This window comes from Desmodus rotundus, chromosome 2 (assembly GCF_022682495.2).
Source record: "Desmodus rotundus isolate HL8 chromosome 2, HLdesRot8A.1, whole genome shotgun sequence".
Lineage (NCBI taxonomy): Eukaryota > Metazoa > Chordata > Mammalia > Chiroptera > Phyllostomidae > Desmodus > Desmodus rotundus.
Window position 1 is genome coordinate 23,790,103 of NC_071388.1, and position 23,441 is coordinate 23,813,543.

At 35.0% G+C, this 23,441-nt stretch overlaps 1 protein-coding gene across 2 annotated transcripts in view; it reads left to right on the forward strand.

Annotated features, from left to right (window-relative positions):
• The window catches only part of RSRC1 (arginine and serine rich coiled-coil 1), a 315,530-nt gene that overhangs the window by 75,655 nt on the left and 216,434 nt on the right, over positions 1–23,441 (forward strand). For both annotated transcript variants that reach the window (XM_045197288.3, XM_024563047.4), the window contains exon 4: positions 7,398–7,568. In XM_045197288.3, the coding sequence (XP_045053223.2) occupies positions 7,398–7,568 (171 nt within the window). The remainder of the gene's footprint in view (positions 1–7,397; positions 7,569–23,441) is intronic.

Sequence of the window (23,441 nt, forward strand, 5' to 3'; positions counted from 1 at the left end):
ACTTTCGGTACCTGAAGGATAGCTTGAGTAGATGTACCATTGTGAATATTCCCCCTCTACACCTGTTGAGCACCTTAGGGGAAATTAAAGCCATTGTTTTGATGTATATCTTGTAGTTTAGAAGACTGATGCCAACCTGACTTTCTTTGCCCATGACTTGATCAGTGTTCTTCCTTTAGCACTTATGTGCATTAACTTCATCAGCATATATCTGAGTTGACTATGGTTCATCCATTTCTCCACATACACAGTGGACCCTTTCTACAAGTATACTGTTTTAGTTCCAAAAGTGTTCTTAGATTATGATTGTAACATTTTTTTTTCTTCTAGAGTCTCAGGTTGGATGCTCATTTTCTGCCTCTTCTTTCTATTACTTTTTCTGATCCTTTCTACTAGTTTTATTTGTTGAAGTTTATTTTTCCTGGATCTTTTATCACTAACATCTGTTTCTCTTATTATATGCTATATTTAATGTTGGAGTGGTTGTGTTATAGTCTCCTCTGCTTTATGGGGTTTTTGTGAGGCATATTTGTATCACCTAAAAAATTTGATTCTGACTTTGGGTTTTTTTTTTTTCTTACATTTGCTTTGTATAGATGTTGGATCTTTTTTGTTGTTCTTAATGATGTGAAGGATTTTCCTGGATCAGCAGTAACAGGCAGTTCTGTGGATGGGCTGAAGGTTTTTGGGTGACTCACAAGGTTTTTTGAATGGTGCTATACTATTATTAATACAGTGAGATAGAGTTTCTTTAATAAATGGGGAACTTTATGGGAAAAGCTATATCTATTTTTAAATCCTTTGATGCCATCTTGTTTTCATAGAGCCCTGAGCTTCAGCACATTGTTTTCTAGTTTTCTTTTACCACCATGCCATCAATGGACACTTTACTTTTTAAAATATGTCTTTTTCCTGGAGTATAGGTAGGTCCTTTCAAAAAATCTCCTTGTTATGCTTTTAGTTGGATTTTGGTTGGGGGTGAGAAAGTACATGTTTGTGTTCAAAATGTCAACCTGACATGTAATCTGAGTTATTTTATTCCATGTGTAATTTTTAAATTTAATTTTTATGACAGTTTTATTTTATAGCAAGTGTAGTCTTTTTTTTTTTGTAGAACTCTACTTAAGCGACTATTTAAAGTATTTTATTTTTTTGAAAAATAAATATTAGGACATTTGTTTTGATTGCATGTGTTTAGAACTTATTAGCCAATTAAGAAACTTGACAAATTGGTTCTTGAGGGCAGTAATTCATTTTATGTAAGGGTGTTATGGTGATTCTTCCTATTTTGTCGATATTGAAAGCATTTATCTGGTATAATAGGACATCTTGCTGTCCATTTATTGCTTATATATATTGTGTGTTCTAGAGTGCCACATTTTTTATCAAATGTTTCTTTGCGTATAATATATCTCTATATTGGCTTTGGTACTCTAGAGACTTCTAGAGTGATTTATCAGAAAAGTATTTATTTAAGAAATGAGGGACAAATTCACATCTTAAATTTTAGTATAGTTTCTTTGAGTTTTTTTGCCTTTGTATGGTTAGGGTAGGAATCTTTACTCTGATCTGTTACTTTTTGATGGAGATCCCTCAAATATGTAATTAAAGTTACTTAATAAAGTAAATGGGCTTGTTCATATATCTTAAGACATGAGTTTTACAAATATATTTTGTAAAGTAATTCTCATGACACTAAGAAGTCAGCAGTTTAATTCATTTTAATCGGTGATTTTGTGGTTCTTTATAGCAGCCTTTAATAAAGTTGTTTTGCCTGTATTTTGATTTGCTTTCTTTTCCCTCATGTATTCTCCTCAGTCTCCTCCCCCCCTTTTGTAGTTTATAAGCAAGATTAAGAGGCCTACAATATCAGGATTAAAATAACAAACATTAACACATCGTTGGGGGGTAGCTTATGTTGCATACTGTGATATTTTAAAACTTATTACTTTCTTTAAATTTTATATCATGAATGACTTACAGATCTCCTGTTGCTATCAGTTCATTGAGCTACACCAGCAACATTTTTAGGAGAGTATTTGAGAATAGCATGGGTTGCTGGTATGAAAACCTACAGTAAATAGTGAGCAAGATGTTTTTGGAGACTGGCAGGCATATGCTTTCTAGAGTGGAATCTTTGAGTTAGGGAAAACCTTGAGATCAGTTTGGAGGTAAGGGATTATTCCATGAATTGGGTAAATTGAGAAGATTAAAGATTGGGAAATTGGTGGGATGGGTAATGCGGGCGGATAGTAGTTGACAGAAGGCCTCTATTTGCAGTGTGGAGCCTTGCTGGGATGGCGATGGAGTGATCATACTGTCTGCTTTCTGTGGGATAGTGCCAGTTTAGGCCTGTTTTCCTTCTGTTAATTGCCCTGCTTGACTCTGAAAAGTATCCCCTTTTATTCCCCAAAGACTTAGATAATAGGTGATGTGATTTTCCTGTTAAGAGCAAACTAGTGAAGATTGTATATTTGGCTGCTAAGGGTTTTCGAATAAAGAAGACATACATCATTAGCCAAGATTATTATTATTTACCTTCATATACAAAAGAAAAAATATATTGAAAATTGCAACTTGAGCAGTCCTATGCCAGCCTTAAGACTTTAAAGGTCTGTCAAAATCAGAATGCTGCTCTTACTGGATTAGCTATGGTATGAGGGAAACATGTTCCATATGCTCCTGTTCAGATTTTACTCATTCATTCAGTTTAGCACATTCCTCGGTAACTTCTTTCTCTGTGGCTGCCTCCTCCCAGATCACCTGCCTGCTATCTCATAGTTCAGTCAGGTACTATTATTTAACCCTTACAGGAACCCTGAAAGGCAGTTATTACTCTGCTTTTGTAGACAAGGGAACATGGCCAAAGAGGAAGAAACTTGTGTGAGGATACCATTATATGAAGAATTATTTAATTATTGTTCAGCACAATACTTCTATAATTTTGGGTATATAAGAAGATATACCTCATTTTTATACAGTAAGAACATAATTTCACCATAATCCATTTAATTTGTAATCCACTAATGGTTGCACATTTTGTCCAACAGTTTATTTTTTTTAAAAAAAGGACTAACCACTAAGAAATGAGCTTATATTAAAGATTTATTTTTTAAATACTCTTTGAGTTTTGTTGTTGATTTTAAACTACATTTACCTTATTCATGTTTTGTTACTCTACATTTTCACTAGTTAAGTGAAAACTAATTGACAGAATTGTACAGGGACTAGCAGAAGTAAGGCCTGCTTGAGTGTGGTTGGTAGGGTAATAATATGGGTGTAATAATTCACAGTTTTAATTGGAACATTTCACCTAAAGTGTCATATGGTGTGCTTGAGTGTGATATTGTTATGTTACCGAATTACATGCTTATGATTTTGTAATAAAAAAGGGCATTATTTGTTCTGGGCCCTGTATTTTAGACCCAAAGAATTTAGAACCAAATTAAGATAATATATTGTATGTATATATACACATACATATAATTTATATATAGTGGTTGATGTTTTCACAAAAAAGACATGCTTCATTTTATTATTATTACTTTCTTTTCATCGGAAAACTTCAAATTCTGACTAATTATTGTTTAAAGATTTTAGAATAATTTTCTAAATTTTTAATATATCCACGTATAATAGAAGATTTATTTATAAATGAATAAGGTAACATCTGTGGGAGCAATAAATTGTGATGATAAATTAAAATTTTATTTTCAATTCATTTTATTGGGATAACATTGGTTAATAACATGTAAATTTCAGGTGTACAAATGCATAATATAATAAGACATCTGTATACTTTGTTGTGTGCTCCTCACCACCTGAAGTCCAGTCTCCTTCTGTCACCTTATATTTGATACCTTTTACCCGCTTTGTCCTCCCCCAACTGTCCTTCCCTTCTGGTAACCACCATTCTGTTGTCTGTATCTATGAGTTTGTTTTTATGTTTATTTAAACTTTATTTTATGTGGAAAGAAATTGTATCAAAATTAAGAGTAGTCAAATGTAAAAAGATGAAAATTTAATTTTTATAAATTAATAAGTCCCTATTGACATTCCTAGCAATGGATATTGTAACTTCTCAAAATCACATATTAAAAAGGAAGGTTGTGATCTTATGATACAGTATTGCTTTTCATTTACTGAGTGAACCAGTTGGGAATGAAAAGAGGACCAACATTACTACCACTGAAACCCATGTAATTCTCTTCAAGACTAACATATGTCTAAAGTACACAAGCCTAGTTCATGTGATCTTCCTGTTGCCCACATTCTTAATTTTTGTAATTTGTGCTTGCTCTTTTCTTTTTTGCTTGATCAGTCTAGCTAGTGATTTACCAAATTTGTTGATATTCTCAGAGAATCAGATTTTGGCTTTGTTAAGTTTCTTTATTGCTCTTTATTCCATTGATTTTTCTTACCTTCCTTCTATCTACCTTGTGTTTACTTTGCTGTTCTTTTTCTAGCTTCTTAAGGTGGAACCATAGGTAATTGATTTTTTTGGACCTTTCTTGTTTTCTAATATAAACATTTAAAGCTCTAAATTTCACTGCTAAATGGCTGCATCTGATAAATTCTCTCATATTGTATTTTCATTGTTATTTAGTTTAAAAATTTTTTAATTTTTCTAGTAACTTCTTATGGGTCCAGGAATTATTTAGAAGTCTGTTATTTAATTTTTATATATTTGGTATTTTTTCTAGATGTTTTATTGTTACTGAATTCTAATTTAATTCTGTTGTGGGCAGATAAACATATTTTGTGTGATTTTTACTTATGTATTGATCCTTTGATCATCATGAAGTATCCATTTTTATTTTTGGTGATACTTTTAATGTATCTAATATTAATATATTCACTCCAGCCTTCCTGTGTTTACTGTTTGCATGATATATCTATTTTTAGACATTTACTTTCAACCTATCTGTGGCTGTATATTTAAAGTATATATCTCATAGACAGCATATAGTTGTGTGTGGCTTTTTAATTCATTTGAGCAAACTCTGCTTTTTAATTAAAGTATTTAGTTCATTAGTAATTTATTGATTGATATGTCTAGGTTTAGTTCTACCATTTTGTTATTTGTTGTATGTGTGAGCCTCTATTTGGGGGATATTTTTTGTATATCCTTTCCAGTCTCCTTTTGGATTAATGAATATTTCTAAGAATTCTCTTTAGTTCATTTGTTTTTAATTTTTAACTATACTTATTTGCATTTTTTTCTTTAAGTGATTACTGTAAGGATTTCATACATGCCCTTATCATTTCAGTGTATTTAGAGTTACTATTTCATCATTTGGATGAAATGTAGAAACCTTATAACTGTATAAGTCCATTTACCTAACCCATACTTTATTCTATAGAGGTTGTATATATATCTGCCTTCATTATAACCCTTCAGTAAGACATTATAAATTTTACTTTAAGCATTAATACATATATATTTTAAATAATTTAAGAGAAGTAATTTTTAATATTTACTTATATATTTACCATTCCTAATGGCCTTCATTCCATCCTAAAGATCCAAGTTTTTATCTGTTGTAATTTTCTTTAGCTTGAAGAACTTTAGTATCTATTATAATTGCAGACCTAATATTGATTATTGTATTTTAATTTTCCTTTATTTCAAAAATGTCTTAATTTTACTGTAATTTTTTGAGGTATATTTTTGCTGGTTATAAAATTTTGGGTTGATTTTTCTTCTTTCACCATGTTAAGAATTTTGTCCCACTGTCTTTTGATCTCCATTGTCGCTGATGAGAAGCCAGCAGTAATTCGGCATTGCTGTTCAAAATGTAATACGTTGGGTTTTTTCCCCCTGAATACTTAACAATATTTCTCTTTACTTTTTGTTTCATCACTTTGACTATAGTGTTACTAGTCATGGTCTTCATATTTACCTTGAAGTTAACTGAACTTCCAGAATCCATACATTTGTCTTTCACTAAATCTGGGGAAATTTTGACCACTACTTAAAAATGTTGCTTTCTGTCTCATTATTTTTCCTACTTCTGGGTTTAAATAAACATGTTTGACACATTTAAATATTGTCACACAGATCTCAGAGAATATGTTTTTCTTTAATTGTTAGCAATTGTTTCTTCTCTGTTCTTCATATTGGATAATTTCAATTGATTGATTTTTAAGTAACAGATTCTTTTCTTTGTTGTTAACCAATATGCTTTAAATCTTATTTAGCATGCTTTTATTTTTTGATTTTATTTATTTATTTTTAGAGAGAGGGAAAGAGAGGGAGAAAGAGAGGGAGAGAAATATCAATGTGTGGTTGCCTTTCAGGCACCCCCCTCCCCCACTAGGGTCCTGGCCCGCAACCTAGGCATGTGCCCCCACTGGGAATCAAACTGGCGACTCCTCGGATTGCAGGTCAGCACTCAATATACTGAGGCACACCAGCCAGGACATTATTTAGCATAATTTTAATTTCAGATATTGTATGTTTTTAGTTATAGCATTTCCATTTTTGATTTTCTAGTTTTTCTGCTGAGATTTATTAGCTTTATATTCATTACAAGCATAGTTGTAGTTACTACTTTAAGTCTTTGCTTGCTAATTCTAACATCTGGTTCCTCTCAGTGTTGGTCTCCATTGACTATGTGTTTTCTTGAGAACAGGTCATGTTTTAAATGTTTTCTTGTGTATCTAGTAGTCAAGTTTTGAATATGGGCAAACCTTGGTTCTTAAACATCTGTCACTTCAAACAATTCAGTTTTGGACCAAGTTTTTCATGGGAAAAATGTTCAGTTGATGAACAGAATTTCGGCTCTCGGCCTCACAACCCTTTCATGCTGATACTTGTATGATCAGTCAACAGTATGATTCAGTTTTTGAACAAATTGCTTCTCCAACAGCCTTCCAGAACAAATTAAGTTCAAGAACTGAGGTTCCACTCTACTCTGGATTCCATTATATTCCTCTGAAGAATATTGATTTTTTTTGTTTACTTGTTTGTGTTAGCAGAAAATTAACTTAGTTAAATTAAAATTGTAAAAATCCTGTCTTTGGGGTTCAGTTGAAATTTTAGTTCAATTTTTTTTTATCCTTACCTGTTCGGAGTATGCCGTTTATATGCACTGTGTAGGATTCAGCCAGAGATTTGAATAGACTTCACATAAAGAATTTTAGCTCCCTCTTCTGACTTCTTTCCAAGATTCCCACATTGTTTTTCTTTTGTGGTGGTTGTCCTGAGTCTTTCTTCTGGTTTTTCAGACTAGACTTTTTTTTTTTTTAATTTTTTTAAATTGGAGTTATAGCCGTCCTCTGTGATACAGGCGTGGTTTGTCCTCAGAAAAGGAGTGATAAAATTTCATTTCATCATTTCATTATTTCATGCCAAATACACACTAAATGTATTTAATCAAATCTACTTTCTGTAGGTCCAGGTCAAGACCTCGTCCACGCTCCCATAGTCGAAGCAGTGAAAGGTCCAGTCACAGAAGAACCCGTAGTCGATCTCGGGATAGAGAACGATGTAAAGGCAGAGATAAGGAGAAAAGAGGGAAGGAGAAGGATAAAGGCAAGGACAAGGAATTACACATCAAACGTGGGTAAGTTGGTATTTCCATGAACATTAAGTAAATCTTAAGCATTGATGACTCAATGATTTCATGGCAGTGTTCAGACTAAATTTTCATTCTTGGAAGTGTTACTTGGATGGAAAAAAGAGGAGCATACAAAGGAGAAAGAGGAAAGAATAAATCAAAATAGTTATCTCAAGTTTTTACTGTTTTCTATTCCTATTTTTATTTAATGCTTATATAACGAATCTCAGAAACACAAAATAAATGGCTCTGTCAAAGCTTAGTGTGTTAGTAAAGGAAAACTTACAAAATTCTTTAGGAAAGTTTTACATTTGATTCCCTTTATCATGAGTATGAATTTAAAATTTGAAGACTATTTAATGATTAAACATGTCTATGACAGTATTGTAAAGATGTTTAAGGAAAAGATTGAAGGTGAAACAAAGGGAATGAGCCATGTGATTTACTATTGGTTAGGCCTCTTTCAATATAAAATGGGAACTTGGACAATACTAAGGTGTATGGGTGTACTAGAGTGAGTGTATGTGGATATAAGACCTGGAATTTATTTTTTCTGGAATTGATATTATTAAACAGTCTAGCTCTTCTTGCTGGACCCTGTAATTTGGAGATAAGGAGACCCAGGCCCTGTTATCCTTCCAACAGGGCAGTCTCAGCGTGTTAGCTTTCCAGTCTTGACGCGTTCTGGTTGAAAGATATTTCCATGCATGTTAAGTTGGTTGCCTAGACTAGTCAACGTGTCAGGGAGGGGCTTTCAAAAAGGACGGGATGTTTATACATTAAAGGAAGGAAGAGAGGGGGAAGAATGTTGCATGCAAAATAAATGTCTTATGGAAAGACTTGGAGGCAAGCAAGGTAGGTATGGCATATTTGAAGAACTGAAGTCTAATGGAGCTTGGTTTAGAGTGGAAGAGAAATAATGAAGAGAGATGTTTATTGCAATACCTTGTAAGTTATGTCAAGGAGTTTAGAAATAATTGTAAAGGCAGGGAAAAGCCAATGAAGTTTCAAATAGAGTAATGATGTGATCATTACTTTATGAGGTATGAACAAAATGGCTTACTCACAGTGGACATAGTAATAATAAGCATCTAATATTTAAATACATTTTCTAAGCATCAAAGAATTTTGCTAAGCAATTGACTTGCATTATCTCATTTAATTTTCATAACAACCTCATGAAATAGGTGCTTTTATTACCATATTTCTACAGATGAAGGTTTGTGGTCATAGAGCTAGTAAATGGCAGTGTTCTAATTCAAATTCACTGACCACATACCCTTTAGTCCTTAATAGTACACTGTCCCCGCTTTTGTAGTAATTAATACATAATTACTGATGTGTTTGAGATTAAGTGATATGCTATTGTTTAAACTTTCCTAGAAAATAATTAGGGAACTGAAATAATTTTCTGTGCCTTATTTTTCTCTGTTCAGGCCAGAAATCTATCATTAATAAGTTTCCTTCTTTTCTCCTTCCCTTTTTTTCCCTTACATTCCCATATCAGCTTTCATCTGTTTATTTAGAATTATACTTAATTTTATTTAATAAACCCACAAAATTTTGGGGGGCCTTTGTTAAATTTATTTCTGTGATGGTTTTATTAGCTGTCTCTTTCCAAATGGTATTAATTTGATTAGGACTTTATTATGATTGTACAGTCCAGTAACAAGTATTTGTCTTGTGCTATATAACCTAGATGCTTCCTCCTATAAGAGAAAATAACAACATGTATGCTTCTGCTTCTTGTGCATAACAATCTTTGTTTTTATCAAACCAGTTTGAAGATGTCAATGTAACTATTGATAGAACATAAAGCATGCATTTATAAAGTAGAACTCAAGGAGAGTAAGTACAGTAATGATAAAGGAGTACTTTATACATTGGGAGAAATAAAAATGGGAGAGAAAGGAATGCTCAAGCAGGGTTGCCTAAAGAATGAGGAAGAGCTTTTTATTAAACTTTTGAGAAAAAAAATGGAATTAGGTAATTCTGAAAAGCCTTTTATAAATAGCAGCTAATTAAGTGCAGTTCTAGAGATTACTGGAACATTTGAATGATTATAATTAGAATTTATCCTATAATGTTATAAATTGATCTATTCATTGTATTAATCTGCTGAATAAGGAGACCTAACATATACTGGAAGGGTATCAGGAGTTTGTAGGGACTAAAAAGGTATCTTGCCTTAGAACACTATGTGAATGGTTAATATAAGAAAGACACTGATTCTTATTTTAGATTTTATCAAGAAGATTTAATGACTAATTTTTAATGACTTACATTTATAAATTTTGATTTATAAAAAAAATTTATCTTTTAAACATTGATACATATTTGTCTTATTTTTATTAGTTTTCCCCCAAGTTTTAAAAACTTAAATATTTATCATATTGTTAGACAGTTTATTTTGTGGGGACTCATCTTTGCAATATGAAACTAAATGTTATAAGTAGGGTTATTAGGTTGAAATTGGGCGCTTAATGTGATTTTGTTAAGCAAATTTTTATTAAGCGTCAAAATCAGAAATAGGAAATCCGTCGTGGCATCTCATAATGCCAACATAGCTGATGATTGTGAACATTGTACGCCCCATCTGGGTCTTCTGGATTATCATATTTTTGGATGTTCTTTAATAATGTTTTGATCAAACTCCACAAAGTATAGTTGACTACTGTATATTTTAGAGACTTATTTGAATAATCAGTTGTCAATAACTATGTCTGCCACCAGTGACATTCTACTATGTACTTTAAATCATAATGTCATCATTAAGAATGGATTTGATTTAAATCTATTTTCAATCATTATTTAAATCACCCATCAGGAAAATTTGGCTTTAAAGCAATGATTACCTAGTAAAATGCTTTCTTAATTTGACTAAGTTTAGAATTCATGAGGAACCTAATTTAGTATTCATTCCTAAAGTGTTTTCTTTTTCATGATTTGCTACTATGAAAAGTCTTTACTTTTATTATTCCCATATTAACTTTTTAGTAGCTGTTTTCAGAAATGTATCCATCAACACTTCTGGAATATTTTGCTCAGACAGTTGAGTTTATACTTCTCTTCCTTTATAACTTTCTGAAGCTTTGTAATTTTGGAGAGAGGTAAGAATTCCTCCCTGCCTGTCACTGGACATACATACCCATATCCTGACAACTGAAGTAGTTCTTTTTGCTGGGTATCGGGGGTGGCGGGGAGGTGGGTATAATTAAGTAGAATTTCTTATACTGAAATGTGACTGCCACTAATTCAGTTGTCTTTAAATCTTTCTCAGAATATTTATAGAAGTCACTGGGATAGCAGTGAAATTGGGCTTCAGATACAGCCCCACAGCCTGTATTTACCTGTTTATAAAATCTTTCATTAAGAAATTGACTATAAACTGGCAAACAAAGTAGAATCAGAGGATACATGGAACCGACTGACAGCTGTCAGAGGGGATGGGGTTTCCGGGGCCTGGATGAAAGGAGGTGAAGGGTTTAGCTGAAGAACATATATGCATAACCTGTAGACACAGACAATAGTGTGGTGAAGGCCAGAAGGAAGGGGAGGTGAGGGCTGGGGAAAAGTGGACAAAGTGGGGGCAGGGGAACAGGGACATTTGTAATAGTGTAAACTATAAAAATAAAATAAAAACAAGTGTTCTGTGCAATGTAATTAGGAATTATATTAGTTATATCGCAACTATTTTAGGTATATCATTATAGACTATAAATGCAGAAAGAATATCAACAGAGGTAACATACACTTGTTCATAGGAATTGCTACTAATAAATATGTAGCTGTTTGAATTGTGTATCTCTTTAAAAAGTGTGTTAATGTGTTTATATTTGGGGAAAGTTATTCTGCAAAAATAACAAATTTTGCTCATTTTAAGTCATTCACAATTTTTTCTTTACAGGAAAAATTATTCTCTTTGAGTCTTAATTTATTCTTCTGTTAAATGGGAATAATGGTATCTCAAAAGCTATACATATTAAAAGCAGTGTGTATAAGAAGTCCAGTACCATGTAGTAATCATACTTTATAGTTATGTTAGTTGTGGCTTTGACCTTGGCAATGCTCCAGTGTCTTCAGTTGTGGAGTTTCATGTAATAAATTCCCGTTGATGAGATTTTTCTTACCAAGTGCTTGGCAGAAGATGTTGTGATTTGGGAGTGTTGGACCCTTGAGTTTTGACAGCAGTTACATACTCTTAGAGCCTGTCATATTTTTCCTTACCTCTTATTTCTTTATGCAGCAGGAAGTCATTTATGCTAATTTACCCCTATTTGCATATGGGTTATAGAATTCTGTGGTGCAGAGTGTGCTTAGAAGCCCTTTTAAGTGTCTGTTTGGATCAAAGCAGGGCCGTGTGATAGCTGTTGTCTGACACCAAGCTGTGTGGTGTTGTTTTCATTAAACATTTATCATACTCCGAATGTGACAGCAGGCAACTTTGTGCCAGTATAACATGTTTTCATGCAAAATTTATTGAAAAAGATGAGATTTTGTAAAGAGATCTTGTAGCCTTTCACCAGTGGTGAAGGGTAAATGTTTGGTTCGAAGGAAGTATACCTTTAACATGTGTCATTGTAACATGCAAAAGAAGCTCTCTGCTGTCAATTTTGTTAAGCAGGTAAACAAATACATCTTTATGTAAGTGTGTGCACTGGGTTTTTCTTCCTTTTTAAATTAAAGTTTTTACAATTTCCTTGTGAATTGAATGAATACCATAATATGGGCCCATTTTGTTGTTGAGTATTTTATATTGCAATGAAATTTACCACTCAATTTCCACTATATAGGTTTGCATATTTGTCACTAGGTATTAGTTTTGTTCTACAGAAACAGTTTGAGATTTTCAAAAAGACAAGGTCAAGAAAGGTAATCTAACATTAAAGAGAATATTCAGCAAAAGCAGGAGACAAGGGTTTCATAAGTTCTACCCCAAGTCACTAACTTTCTCTTATTTATTGTATCAGTACATTTTAAGTATCCCAGAGTTTGCCTGGTGGGATTTGATTTGAATTATGCTTGACAGAGTGCTGCTACATAGCATGAGCTGTAGTCTTGTTCTTTCTCTTTGTGGTTACCTGGCTGTGAGAAGCCTTGGAATGAGAGTAGGTACTTTTTATTTTCCTTTTCATTCTACAGGGGCTGAGGAATTAGTTATGTGAAGAAGTTAATGAGATAATGAAAGTAGTCTCATGCTGGACTTTTTAGTAAGTTTTATCTTATTGCCTGTAAAAAATTTGGTGAGACTCTTTTCAAGAGGTATTACAAAAATTATGTTGTCATTAACATTCAAGAGAAAAAGGAGAGAAGTGAGTTGTGGGTAAAGGAAGGAACTTTGTCTACCATATGGAAGCCACATAGACCTTCAAATTCTGACTCATTGTGCTTCGGAGCTATTAAAGGGCAATTTTTTAAAAAAAGTAAATCATGACTCATAAAAGTACACATAAACACACATCAAAAGTATTATTTAAACTCATTAGTTAATAATAATTAGCAAGATGTTACAAATAGCTCAAAGGAGAAGAGTGGACACGTGTGTAGGCTACCAGGAATACAAGATACAGAATTACTTAATAGATTCAAAGCTGCCTTTTTCCACATAGGGGAGGGAAATCAGTTGCAACTCCCCTGGATATAATTAATTTGCTTATCACTAAAAAATAATCACTTGCATTTCTATCAATTATCTGTAATTTGTGGAATTTAAAAATATCTCAGACAAAGAAAAGTGGAAAGGTTGAGATAATTTGGAAAGGCACCCCGGACAGGACTCCCAGTGGTCTTCTTTGTTCATCTCAATCATTTAAATAATTTTCCTGACAGAGGAAGTTACTCTTTTTGACCCTTACCTTTATTCTTCTGTAAAATGGGGATAATGGTCATTGGAAAGCTATAAATACTAGAAGCAGTATGTGTAAGAAGGCTATGTAGTACTATGTAGTAGGCTCTCAATATGTGGTAGTTATTTTATTTTTTTATTAGTAACATTAATAAATGATTCTTGTGATTACCAATTTCTGAGCTATTATGCTTTTTCTTACTTTCGAGTCTTTTTAAAGGCTATTCCCTCAACCTGGAATATTCTTTCCTCTCTACCTCTTCTGCCAGTTCCATTTAATCTTGGAACTCACTGTAGGTGCTGCTGATGTCACTTCATGAAGTATTCTTTACCTCTCCTGGTGAGCCCTGCATTTAGTGCCCAAAGTATCTATATCTAATCTGAACAGAAAACTCTGTAGTTTTGCGTAATTGCCCGATTATGTGCACCTTGTATGTCTTATTCAACATTGTATTTACTTGAATCATAACAAGTACTCAAATATTTGTAGACTAAACAAATAAATGCTGGGTTTAGAAGTTGTTTCTAGATAATAAAATCTAGCTTTTAAGCATTTAAAAATTATGAAACTGAATTTCTGTATTAGAAAAAAACCCAACTTTTTTCCTGCTCTTCATGCCTGGTTTAAGTGTGCATGTGCACACACATGTATTGTACATATACCACTTCCTGCAAAGTCTCCAGACTACGTTTTTAAAAGTCTCCATAACTTCCACTATTTTTTTGTACTTTAAATGTTATCAGGCATGCTGCAATTAATATCATTTAGCACCAGTTGTGTGAAAAAAAATGAATGTAACTTCCAGGATTTCTATTTTAAATCCTGATTAAAATTCCAGTCCTCATTGATGACTCTTCCTGCGTAGTCTAATTTATTTCAGGATCTTAATTGGTATCACCTACTGTGTTGATTTGGTACATGGTTACAGGGCAGATTACTAGACTTAAATATACTATTCCACAGAGGTCTTTTTCTGAAGACCTTGGTGTTTGTCATCAGTTAGGTTATATATGACTTCTGTAAGCTAAAATTTCTATATATGGTTACAGGAAAGTGGAGGGAATAAACTTGGGATGTCAGCCAAGTCTTTTCTTCCTAAATAAAAAAGCAGCTTCCCTAAAAGCTAAGCTCTTACTTATAATTACTTATTATACTTCAAATTTTTACTTGATTATAAAAGCACCTTGAGTATCCTAGATATGAATGATGCTAATCCACATAGAAGCAACCTGTTCAGTTTTTTAAAAACATCTAGTTTCATTTCTCACAAAATTTCCTCCAAGTCTAGTGATTATTGGAGTGGCATCTTCCAAACAGAACAGATTGGAATAAACCATAATATATGGTTGACATGTTAGACAAATCTCGCTCAGCACAAATAGAGAAACAGAAGCTTAAACTTCCTTTATTGAACAGCAAAGATTAGGAAATAGGTATCTACATGATGATCTATTTTTATATTGTAATGTTAAGTCATTATAGATAGTTTTAAAGCAGCTGGTTTAAATGTTTTTTAATATCCTAGTAAATGGAGTGTGTATAGCCAGGTGATAGGAATAACATATGTTTCTTTGAGTAGATATAGTTATGGGCTACACTTTTCCACTAAAACAGAGTAAGTTGTAATACATCCCATTCATGTAGGTGTTGTTAATATATCTTAGATTTCAAGACACTGAACATATATAATAAAAGAAGAACTCCAGATGGTGTCATTGGGGCTAATGTTTTTCATTTTAGTGCTAAGGATGTGGTCCTTGGCTTCTGATATGGCATAAACCTACAGGCAGATTGGGATGTATCTCAGAGATTGGTTGGACCTTGTGGGTATAAACACAAAGCACTTTCTAAATGCTGTTACGTATGTGATGATCACTAACACAGCAGGTGCAGTTAGGGAAATGCAGCAATGAGTGCTGCTGTTTTAATTCTTTCTGAGCTCCTACAGGAGGTTTAGAAATGGCAGCCGTTGGCCCCCCATGGATATGCCAGCTTTGACAGGCCACCTGGAAGTAGATCGTGAAAATCAATTTGGTAGTCATGTTGCCATCGTAGGATCTTTTTCATAAAAAAGAAAGATAAAGGAAGGCATTCGACATTAGAAAAAGAAAATAGTCAATATCAAATTTTAAAAAGTAATATGTATTTGTAATATGAGGTCTGTTTAGAAAGTATACAGCCATGTAATATGAAAAATAGAGATATTTATTGAAGAAGATACAAGAAACATTGTACCTAGGACAATGACACCTCAGTCCCCTTCAAAGTAGGCACCTTGGGACCTCACACAGTTCTCCCAATCACCATCAGCTGCCCCATCATATTTTCCTGAATCTCATTGATAATCTGAAATCTCTTCCCTTTAAAGGTGATTTTAATTTGGGGGAAAAGCCAGACGTCACAGGGTACCAATTCTAGGCTGTAGGGTGGCTGAGTCACCTGGGTGATTTGATGTTTTACCAAAACCTTTGCATGAGACGTGATGCATGAGCCAGACTGTTGTCATGATGAAGCTTCCAGTCATCAGTTGCCCATAGCTGTGGCCTTCTGAATCATTGAAATAGTTTCCGCAGGGGAATGTTCAAGCTTAATGCAAAATTTGTTGCAGATTTGTTGCTCTACTCACTCAGTCATTTTGAATGTGATGGCCACACAGTACACATGCTCACTCAATGGCATCTATAGCCCCCCCGACCCCCAATTATTACAGTGAAGTCATCTTTCTTCACACATGCGCATTTCAGTCCACTCTCCTTGGCTGCCAGCTTACATTGATGTTGCACAAACTGTTCTTGTGATATTAACAATGGCTGGGCTTTTTCCAGACAGATCTCGTAAGCCATAGATAAAACATCTATTGTGACTACTTAGAAATTAAATCCATGCAAGAAAAATGATGAAAGACAGGAGTACAAGAAAACTACTTTTATGTTGCAAAGCTGTCCAGACAAAGAGTAGTGCTTTTGCATAAATACACTCATGAAGTTGCTCAAATTGTAAGTAAATATTAGATTATTTATTCTTTTAACTGAAGATCTTTAAATTTCATTCATCAATTAGTAGTATTAGTTAGGTCCAATGAATTTGCAGCTGCAAACTGATTTGAAAAATTGTCAAGGCTTAAACTAAGCTGTAAGGAATTAGACCGATACTATATCACAAGATGTGTGCTTCTGAAGCTAAAAAAGCAGCGTCTGCTTAAAATTTTTACCATTGATACTGTTTTAGAAATTTTCATATACTTTTTTGTATATTAGTTTTTTCTTTAAGTCAGGTTTATTGAGATAACTTCTTAGATATATAATTCTGTGAATTTTGACAAAACTACACAGTCATGTGATTCTTACCACAATCATGATATGTAAAGTATTTCTGTCACCCTAAAAAGTTTCCTCATACTCCATGTGCAGTTTTTTCCTACAACTGCCAGCCCTTGTCCAACTGAAAAGTTTTACCTTTTCTCGGCATTATATAAATGTAATCATACAGTACGTAGCCTATTAGATACGGCATTTTTCGTTTTATGTAACTGTTGAGTTAACTTTAGATTGTTCATGTATCAGTTTGTTCCTTTATATTGTTAAGTAATATTCCATTACCCATTTTCCATTTCAAGAGTTAAATAATACACTTTTTTGATTCTATAGTGTAGGAGAGTTTTTGTAATTTTTGTGTTATTTATTCCATAAATGTTTGGTATACTTCACTTTATGAAGCCACTTAACATAAAGATTACCTTGTAAATTTAATTTTTCTAATAGTTGGATAATTTTTCCAATAATAGGACTAGTCAGATTTCTATTTCTTTTTGTGTCAGTTTTGGTAAGTTGTAATTTTCCCCTAGGAATTTGTTCGTTTTCTGTAAATATTCATTTTTCTTGATATAAAACTTTTCATAAGATCTTATCAAGATTTCTTGTATTTATTATTAATTGTGTGGTGATAATGCTTTTCCCAACCTAATATCAATTATTTGTGCTTACTCTCTTTTTTTCTTAGTCAGTCTTGTTGGAAATCTATCAGTTAGCTTTTACAACCAACCATCCTTTGGCTTTGTTGATTCTTTGGACAATATGTTTGTTTCCATTAATCCTTATTATTCCTCTAATTCTTATTTTTTCTCCTTTTAATTTCTTTAGGTTTAATGTGCTGTTCATTTTCTAGCATCTTGAGAAGGATGTTTAACTCATTTATTTTTAGTTTTTTTCCCCTAATATGTTTATCTTAAAGTTATGAATTTTCCTCTAATCATAGCCTGGGGTACATACCATAAATTTGGAATAGAATATTTTCATTACAATTTATTTCAAAATATTTCCTAATTTTCATTGCACCATTTCTTTTAACTTACGAATTATTTAGAAGAATACTACTTAGTTTCCAAATATATAAGTATTTTCTAATTATCTTTGTTATGTTTAATTTTAAAGTTAGCACACTGTAAAAGTTGCCTTTCTTGGGTGGACAGTTATTACTAATTTGAACACATGTATAGATTCATGTAACTACTGCCACAAACAAGAAAAGATTCATCAGTCCCCCACAATCCCTTGTGTTACCCCTTTGAGTTTACACTCTGACCATTCCTAGTACCTGACAACCATCAATATGTTTTTTGGCACTAAATGTTTAAAGGTTTATCTTTTTGAAAATGTTGGATGAATGAATCAAATAGTATGTATTTTTCAGACTGATTCCCTTCCCTCAGCATAATGCATTTGAGATTTATTCAAGTTGTAGCAAGTCAACAGTTTATTCCTCTTTTTACTGAGTAATATTCCATTGTATTGATGTGACACAGTTTATTCTTCTACTTCTTCTTGTTGAAGGACATCCGGTGATTATGAATGTAGTTGCTCTACATTCATGTACAAGATTTTCTGCAAACATAAGTTTTCATTTCTTTTTAGTGAATGACTAGATGAGGGGTTAATGTAAAACATGATGAATGTACATTTATTTATTTTTTATTTTTTTATAGGAAACTGCTAAATTGTATTACAGGGTGATTGTACTGTATTGCATTTTTTCCAGCAGCAATAAGAGTTTTAGTTGCTCTGCATCCTCATCAACACTTGGTGTTTTTGATACTATTTACCACATCCATTCATATTGGTGTGTAGTGTTATCTCATCATGGTTTTAATTTGAATTTGTAATGCTAATAACATGTACCATTTGGCAGTCCATGTAGCTTCCGACTCTCTTGCACATTTTAAAATTAGGTTATGTTCTCTTACTGGTAAGTTTGCGAGGTCTTTATATATTCTGAGTACAAGTCCATCTTTTGACTATGTGAGTTGAAAGTGTGATGCTGAACATCTTTTTATGTGTTTATTGGTCATTTATATTTCTTCTTTTGTAAACTATCTGTTCAAATCATTTACTCACTTAAAATTTTTTTCCTTAATATGAAATTGTAAGAGGTCCTTATATATTTTGAGCACAATTCATTTGTCTGATACATGTGTTGTGAATATTATTTCCCCTATCGGCAGCCTGTATTTTCATTTTTTAATGGTGTTATTTGCAGAGCAGAAGGCTTTGACTTTGATGAAGTTTATTTTATTGATTATGTCTTTAATGTATCTTGCTTTTGGTGGCATGTCTAAGAATTCTTTGGCTAACTTCAGGTCATGAAGATTTTCTCCGACATTTTCTAAAAAAATATTTATAGTTTTAAATTTTACTATTAGGGCTATAATCTATTTTGAGGGGTTTGTTTTGTATAAAGTATGATGTTTATGTTGAGATATTTTTGCATGTGTATATTTCAATATTTAATTTTTACAAAATAATTTGTTGAAAAAATTACAGTTTCTTATTGAATTACCTTTGCACTTGTCAAAAATCCAGAAGCATAGTTGAAGACTTCAATACTTCTTTCTCAGTAATCAACGTAACAAATGGAAATGATGTTGTTCCATTTCATGCTGTCCCAAAGGTTTCTTAAGCTGTCCTTATTTTTCTTTTTTTCTGCTCTGCTTGGGTGTTTTTTTCTCCCTTATCTTCCAAATCTCTGATTCGATCATCCACTTCATCTAACCTACTATTTATTCCTTCCAATATGTTATTTATTTCAGATATTGCAGTCTTTATTTCTGATTGGTCCTTTATTGTTTCTATGTCTTTTTTCATGCTGTTGAGTATCCTTATAACCAATATTCTAAACTCTCTCTCTAACAAATTACTTGTCTCCCTTTCACTTCGTTCTTCCAGAGAATTCTCTTGTTCTTTCATTTGGGCCTGTTTGCCTTCCCATTTCAGCTGCTTCTTTGTGTTTGTGTCTCTGCATTAGGTAGATCTGCAAAGACTGGGGCATACCCATGTTTGACGCTGCCTGGGACTGGCTCTGGGCAACCTCTTTGGGATCCACAGCAGGTGGCTTCCTCTGCTGGTCCTGGGTACATGCAGAAAGAAAAAGGCTGTGTACTGAGTCTGGCTTTTACCAAGACCATGCTCAGGGGAGAGTCAGCTAAAGTCTCAAAGCTCCCGGAGATCTGCCTTAGTTGTTAAACTTAATCTTGAGATAACAATCTCTAGTTGTACTCAGCAGTGTCACTTAAGCTCCACAGGGTCTGGCAGAATAATTCCTGTGGGCGGGGTATTGCTTCCTCGCAGGCTGATGCCACTTGGAGGGGAGTGCTCTGCCTGAAAAAGATGGCTCCCAGAGTGTGGGGAATGACTCAGCGCAGGGATCCTGGTGGCTGTTCCTTCAGTTCTTTCCCCAGAGCTACCAACCCCAGATTCTCTCCGAGCATCTCTAGTCCACTCTGCCCTCCCTCTGTTGGAATCCCAGATAAGTGGCTACAAACAAAATTTTGTGCATTGACCCTTTAAGGGGCTCTCTGCATCTCTAGTTCTCTCTCCCTTGCAGAGAGAAACCCTGCTGCTTTTCACAGCCAGATGTTATTTGGGTTCCTTTCCTGGTTCTGGTGCTGTAGGCTAGAGAGCCCAGCTTGGGGACCCCACACTTCTCAGGGGGAACTACCCAGCCTCTGAAAAATCCCTCCAGAACTTTAGCTGCCACCCATGAGAGCCTAGCCAGCCCTCTTGTGTCCTCGGTGTACTCCCTACCAGTCTCATTGTGAAGTGGTTTCTTCTGTCTGTCCTTGGTTATAGGCTTCTCTCCAGCTAGTGTTCAGTTGGTTATTCAGGATGATTTTTCTTTCTTTTTTTTTAAATATATTTATTGATTATGCTATTACAGTTGTCCCATTTCGGCCCCCTCACTCCACTCCATCCTGCCCACACCCTCCCTCCCACATTCCCCCCCTATAGTTCATGTCCATGGGTCATACTTATAAGTTCTTTGGCTTCTACATTTCCTACACTATTCTTACCCTCCCCCTGTCTATTTTCCACCTATCATCTATGCTACTTATTCTCTGCACATTTCCCCCCTCTCCCCCTCCCACTCCCCTATTGACAACCCTCATGTGATCTCCATCTCTGTGGTTCTGTTCCTGTTCTAGTTGTTTGCCTAGTTTGCTCTTGTTTTTGTTTTAGGTGTGGTCGTTAATAACTGTGAGTTTGCTGTCATTTTTACTGTTCCTATTTTTGATCTTCTTTTTCTTAGGTAACTCCCTTTAACATTTCATATAATAATGGCTTGGTGATGATGAACTTCTTTAACTTGACCTTATCTGAGAAGCACTTTATATCCTCCCTTCCATTCTAAATGATAGCTTTGCTGGATACAGTAATCTTGGATGTAGGTCCTTGCGTTTAATCTTGGGTAATGGAATTATGATGTGCCTTGGTGTGTTCCTGCTTGGGTCCAGCTTCTTTGGGACTCTCTGAGCTTCCTGGACTTCCTGGAAGTCTATTTCCTTTGCCAGATGAGGGAAGTTCTCCTTCATTATTTGTTCAAATAATTTTTCAATTTTTTGTTCTTCCTCTTCTCCTTCTGGCACCCCTACAATTCGGATGTTGGATCGTTTCAAGATGTCCTGGAGGTTCCTAAGCCTCTCCTCATTTTTCCGAATTCTTGTTTCTTCCTTCTTTTCTGGTTGGATGTTTCTTTCTTCCTTCTGGTCCACACCGTTGATTTGAGTCCCAGTTTCCTTCGCATCACTATTGGTTCCCTGTACATTTTCCTTTGTTTCTCTTAGCATAGGCTTCATTTTTTCATCTGGTTTTCGAACAAATTCAACCAATTCTGTGAGCATCTTAATAACCAGTGTTTTGAACTGTGCATCCGATAGGTTGGCTATCTCTTCCTCGCTTAGTTGTATTTTTTCTGGAGCTTTGAAGTGTTCTGTCATTTGGGCCATTTTTTTTTTGTCTTGGCGCTCCTCTTAGGTAAAGGGGTGGAGCCTTAGGTGTTCCCCGGGGAGGGGTAACGCTGGTCGCTGTGCTGTGATGCTGTAAGTGGGGGAGGGGCCGAGAGGGAGCAATGGCACCCGCTCCACTGTCCACCGGATTTCAGCCACTCCCTGGCTACCCACAATCAAACTGGGCCCCTCTGGTGCTGGTTCCCGAGTAAGTGGGCCTGTGCACACTCTAGGCCCCTGTGAGTTTCTCCAACAACCTCTCCTGTGAGGCTGGGAGTCTCTCCTGCTGCCACCCCAACCCCCACGGGCATTTTCAATCAAAGGTCTGAGGCTTAATTTCCCCGCACTGGAGCCCTGGGTTACTCAGTCTTCTTCGCCCCCCCACCGTTGGTCCCGTTTTATCTGTGTGCGAGTGTGGGGCCTCGAGGTGCTACCCGCCGCTCTGCCTGCCCCGCTCTCTGCCACTCTGAGTCGGGCCCTCTCGGTTTATCTGCGTGAATGTGGGGCCGCAGGGTCTGCTAGTGGTCAGACTGCCTGCCCCGTTCGTCCCTCACTCTGCCAGTCTCGGTCCCGCCACAGCCACACGAGTCCTCTCCGCCCCAGTGTCCGTCTCCGCCCCTCCTACTGGTCTGGATGTATGTTTCTTTTTTATCTACTTGGTGTCGGACTTCCTTGCTGTTCGATTTTCTGTCAGTTCTGGTTGTGCGAGGAGGCGCAGTGTGTCTACCTATGCCTCCATCTTGGTTCTTTTGTAGGTTCCTCACATTTAATTAATTACCCTGGTATGTAGTCTCTTCTTTTTCCACGTGCAAGGACAATTTGTGACTGAATATAGCCTAGATATTACCACCTAATGGATGACCTCCCTCCCTTCTGTCACTCATTCATCAAATGTTTATTAAGTACCTACTGTGCCAGGCACTGAGCTGGGTCTTGGAGAGCTCATGGTGATCAGTAACAGCTGCAGTGCCTGACCCTATGGAGCTTATGGTACAGTGGGGGGAAATAACAAATGGCAATTAAGAAATTACATAAATAAATGTAAAACTTCAATTGTGATAAATGTTAAGGATAAGGATGCATAATGCTTTAAACAGCATATAATGGGGGCGGGGGACACTGGACTTAGAACAGTCAGGCAAACTTCCCTGAAGAAAGAGGGATGAGTAGGAATTAGTGAGGGAAGTAAGAAGAACATTACAGGCAGAAGATACATCATCAACCATCAGCAAAGTTCCCTAGATGGAAGGGAAACAGGTATAAGGGAGCCTGAAAGATTGTCTGAGTAGGCAGAATGCAGAGGAGGGGGAGGGAGCACAGTATGAGATGGGGCCAGAGCAGCAGATAGGGGCTAGAATCTGTAGGGCCTTGTAAACAGCAGTTGAGGATTTTGGTCTCTATCTTAAGAGTAACAGGATGCCTTTGAAGTATTTTAATCTGATGGGTGTCATGATCAGATTAGTGTTTTGAAAAGATCGCTCCAGCTGCAGTGTGGAAAACAGATTGCAGAGGATAAGAGTGGATACAGAGAAACCAGATAAGTAGCACAGTAGTCTAGGAGAGATGTAATAGTAGCTTGGACAGGGATTTGGCTTTGGAGATACAGAAGTTGATGAATTTGAGACATTTATGTCTTTAATGATGGATTTGATGTGGTAGAAGAGATGAAGTTACTAAAGATAGCCAGTAGTTTTCTTGTTTGCATCATTGGAAGCATGATGGTGATACTTTTTTACTGACTAGAATATAGTATGAGGG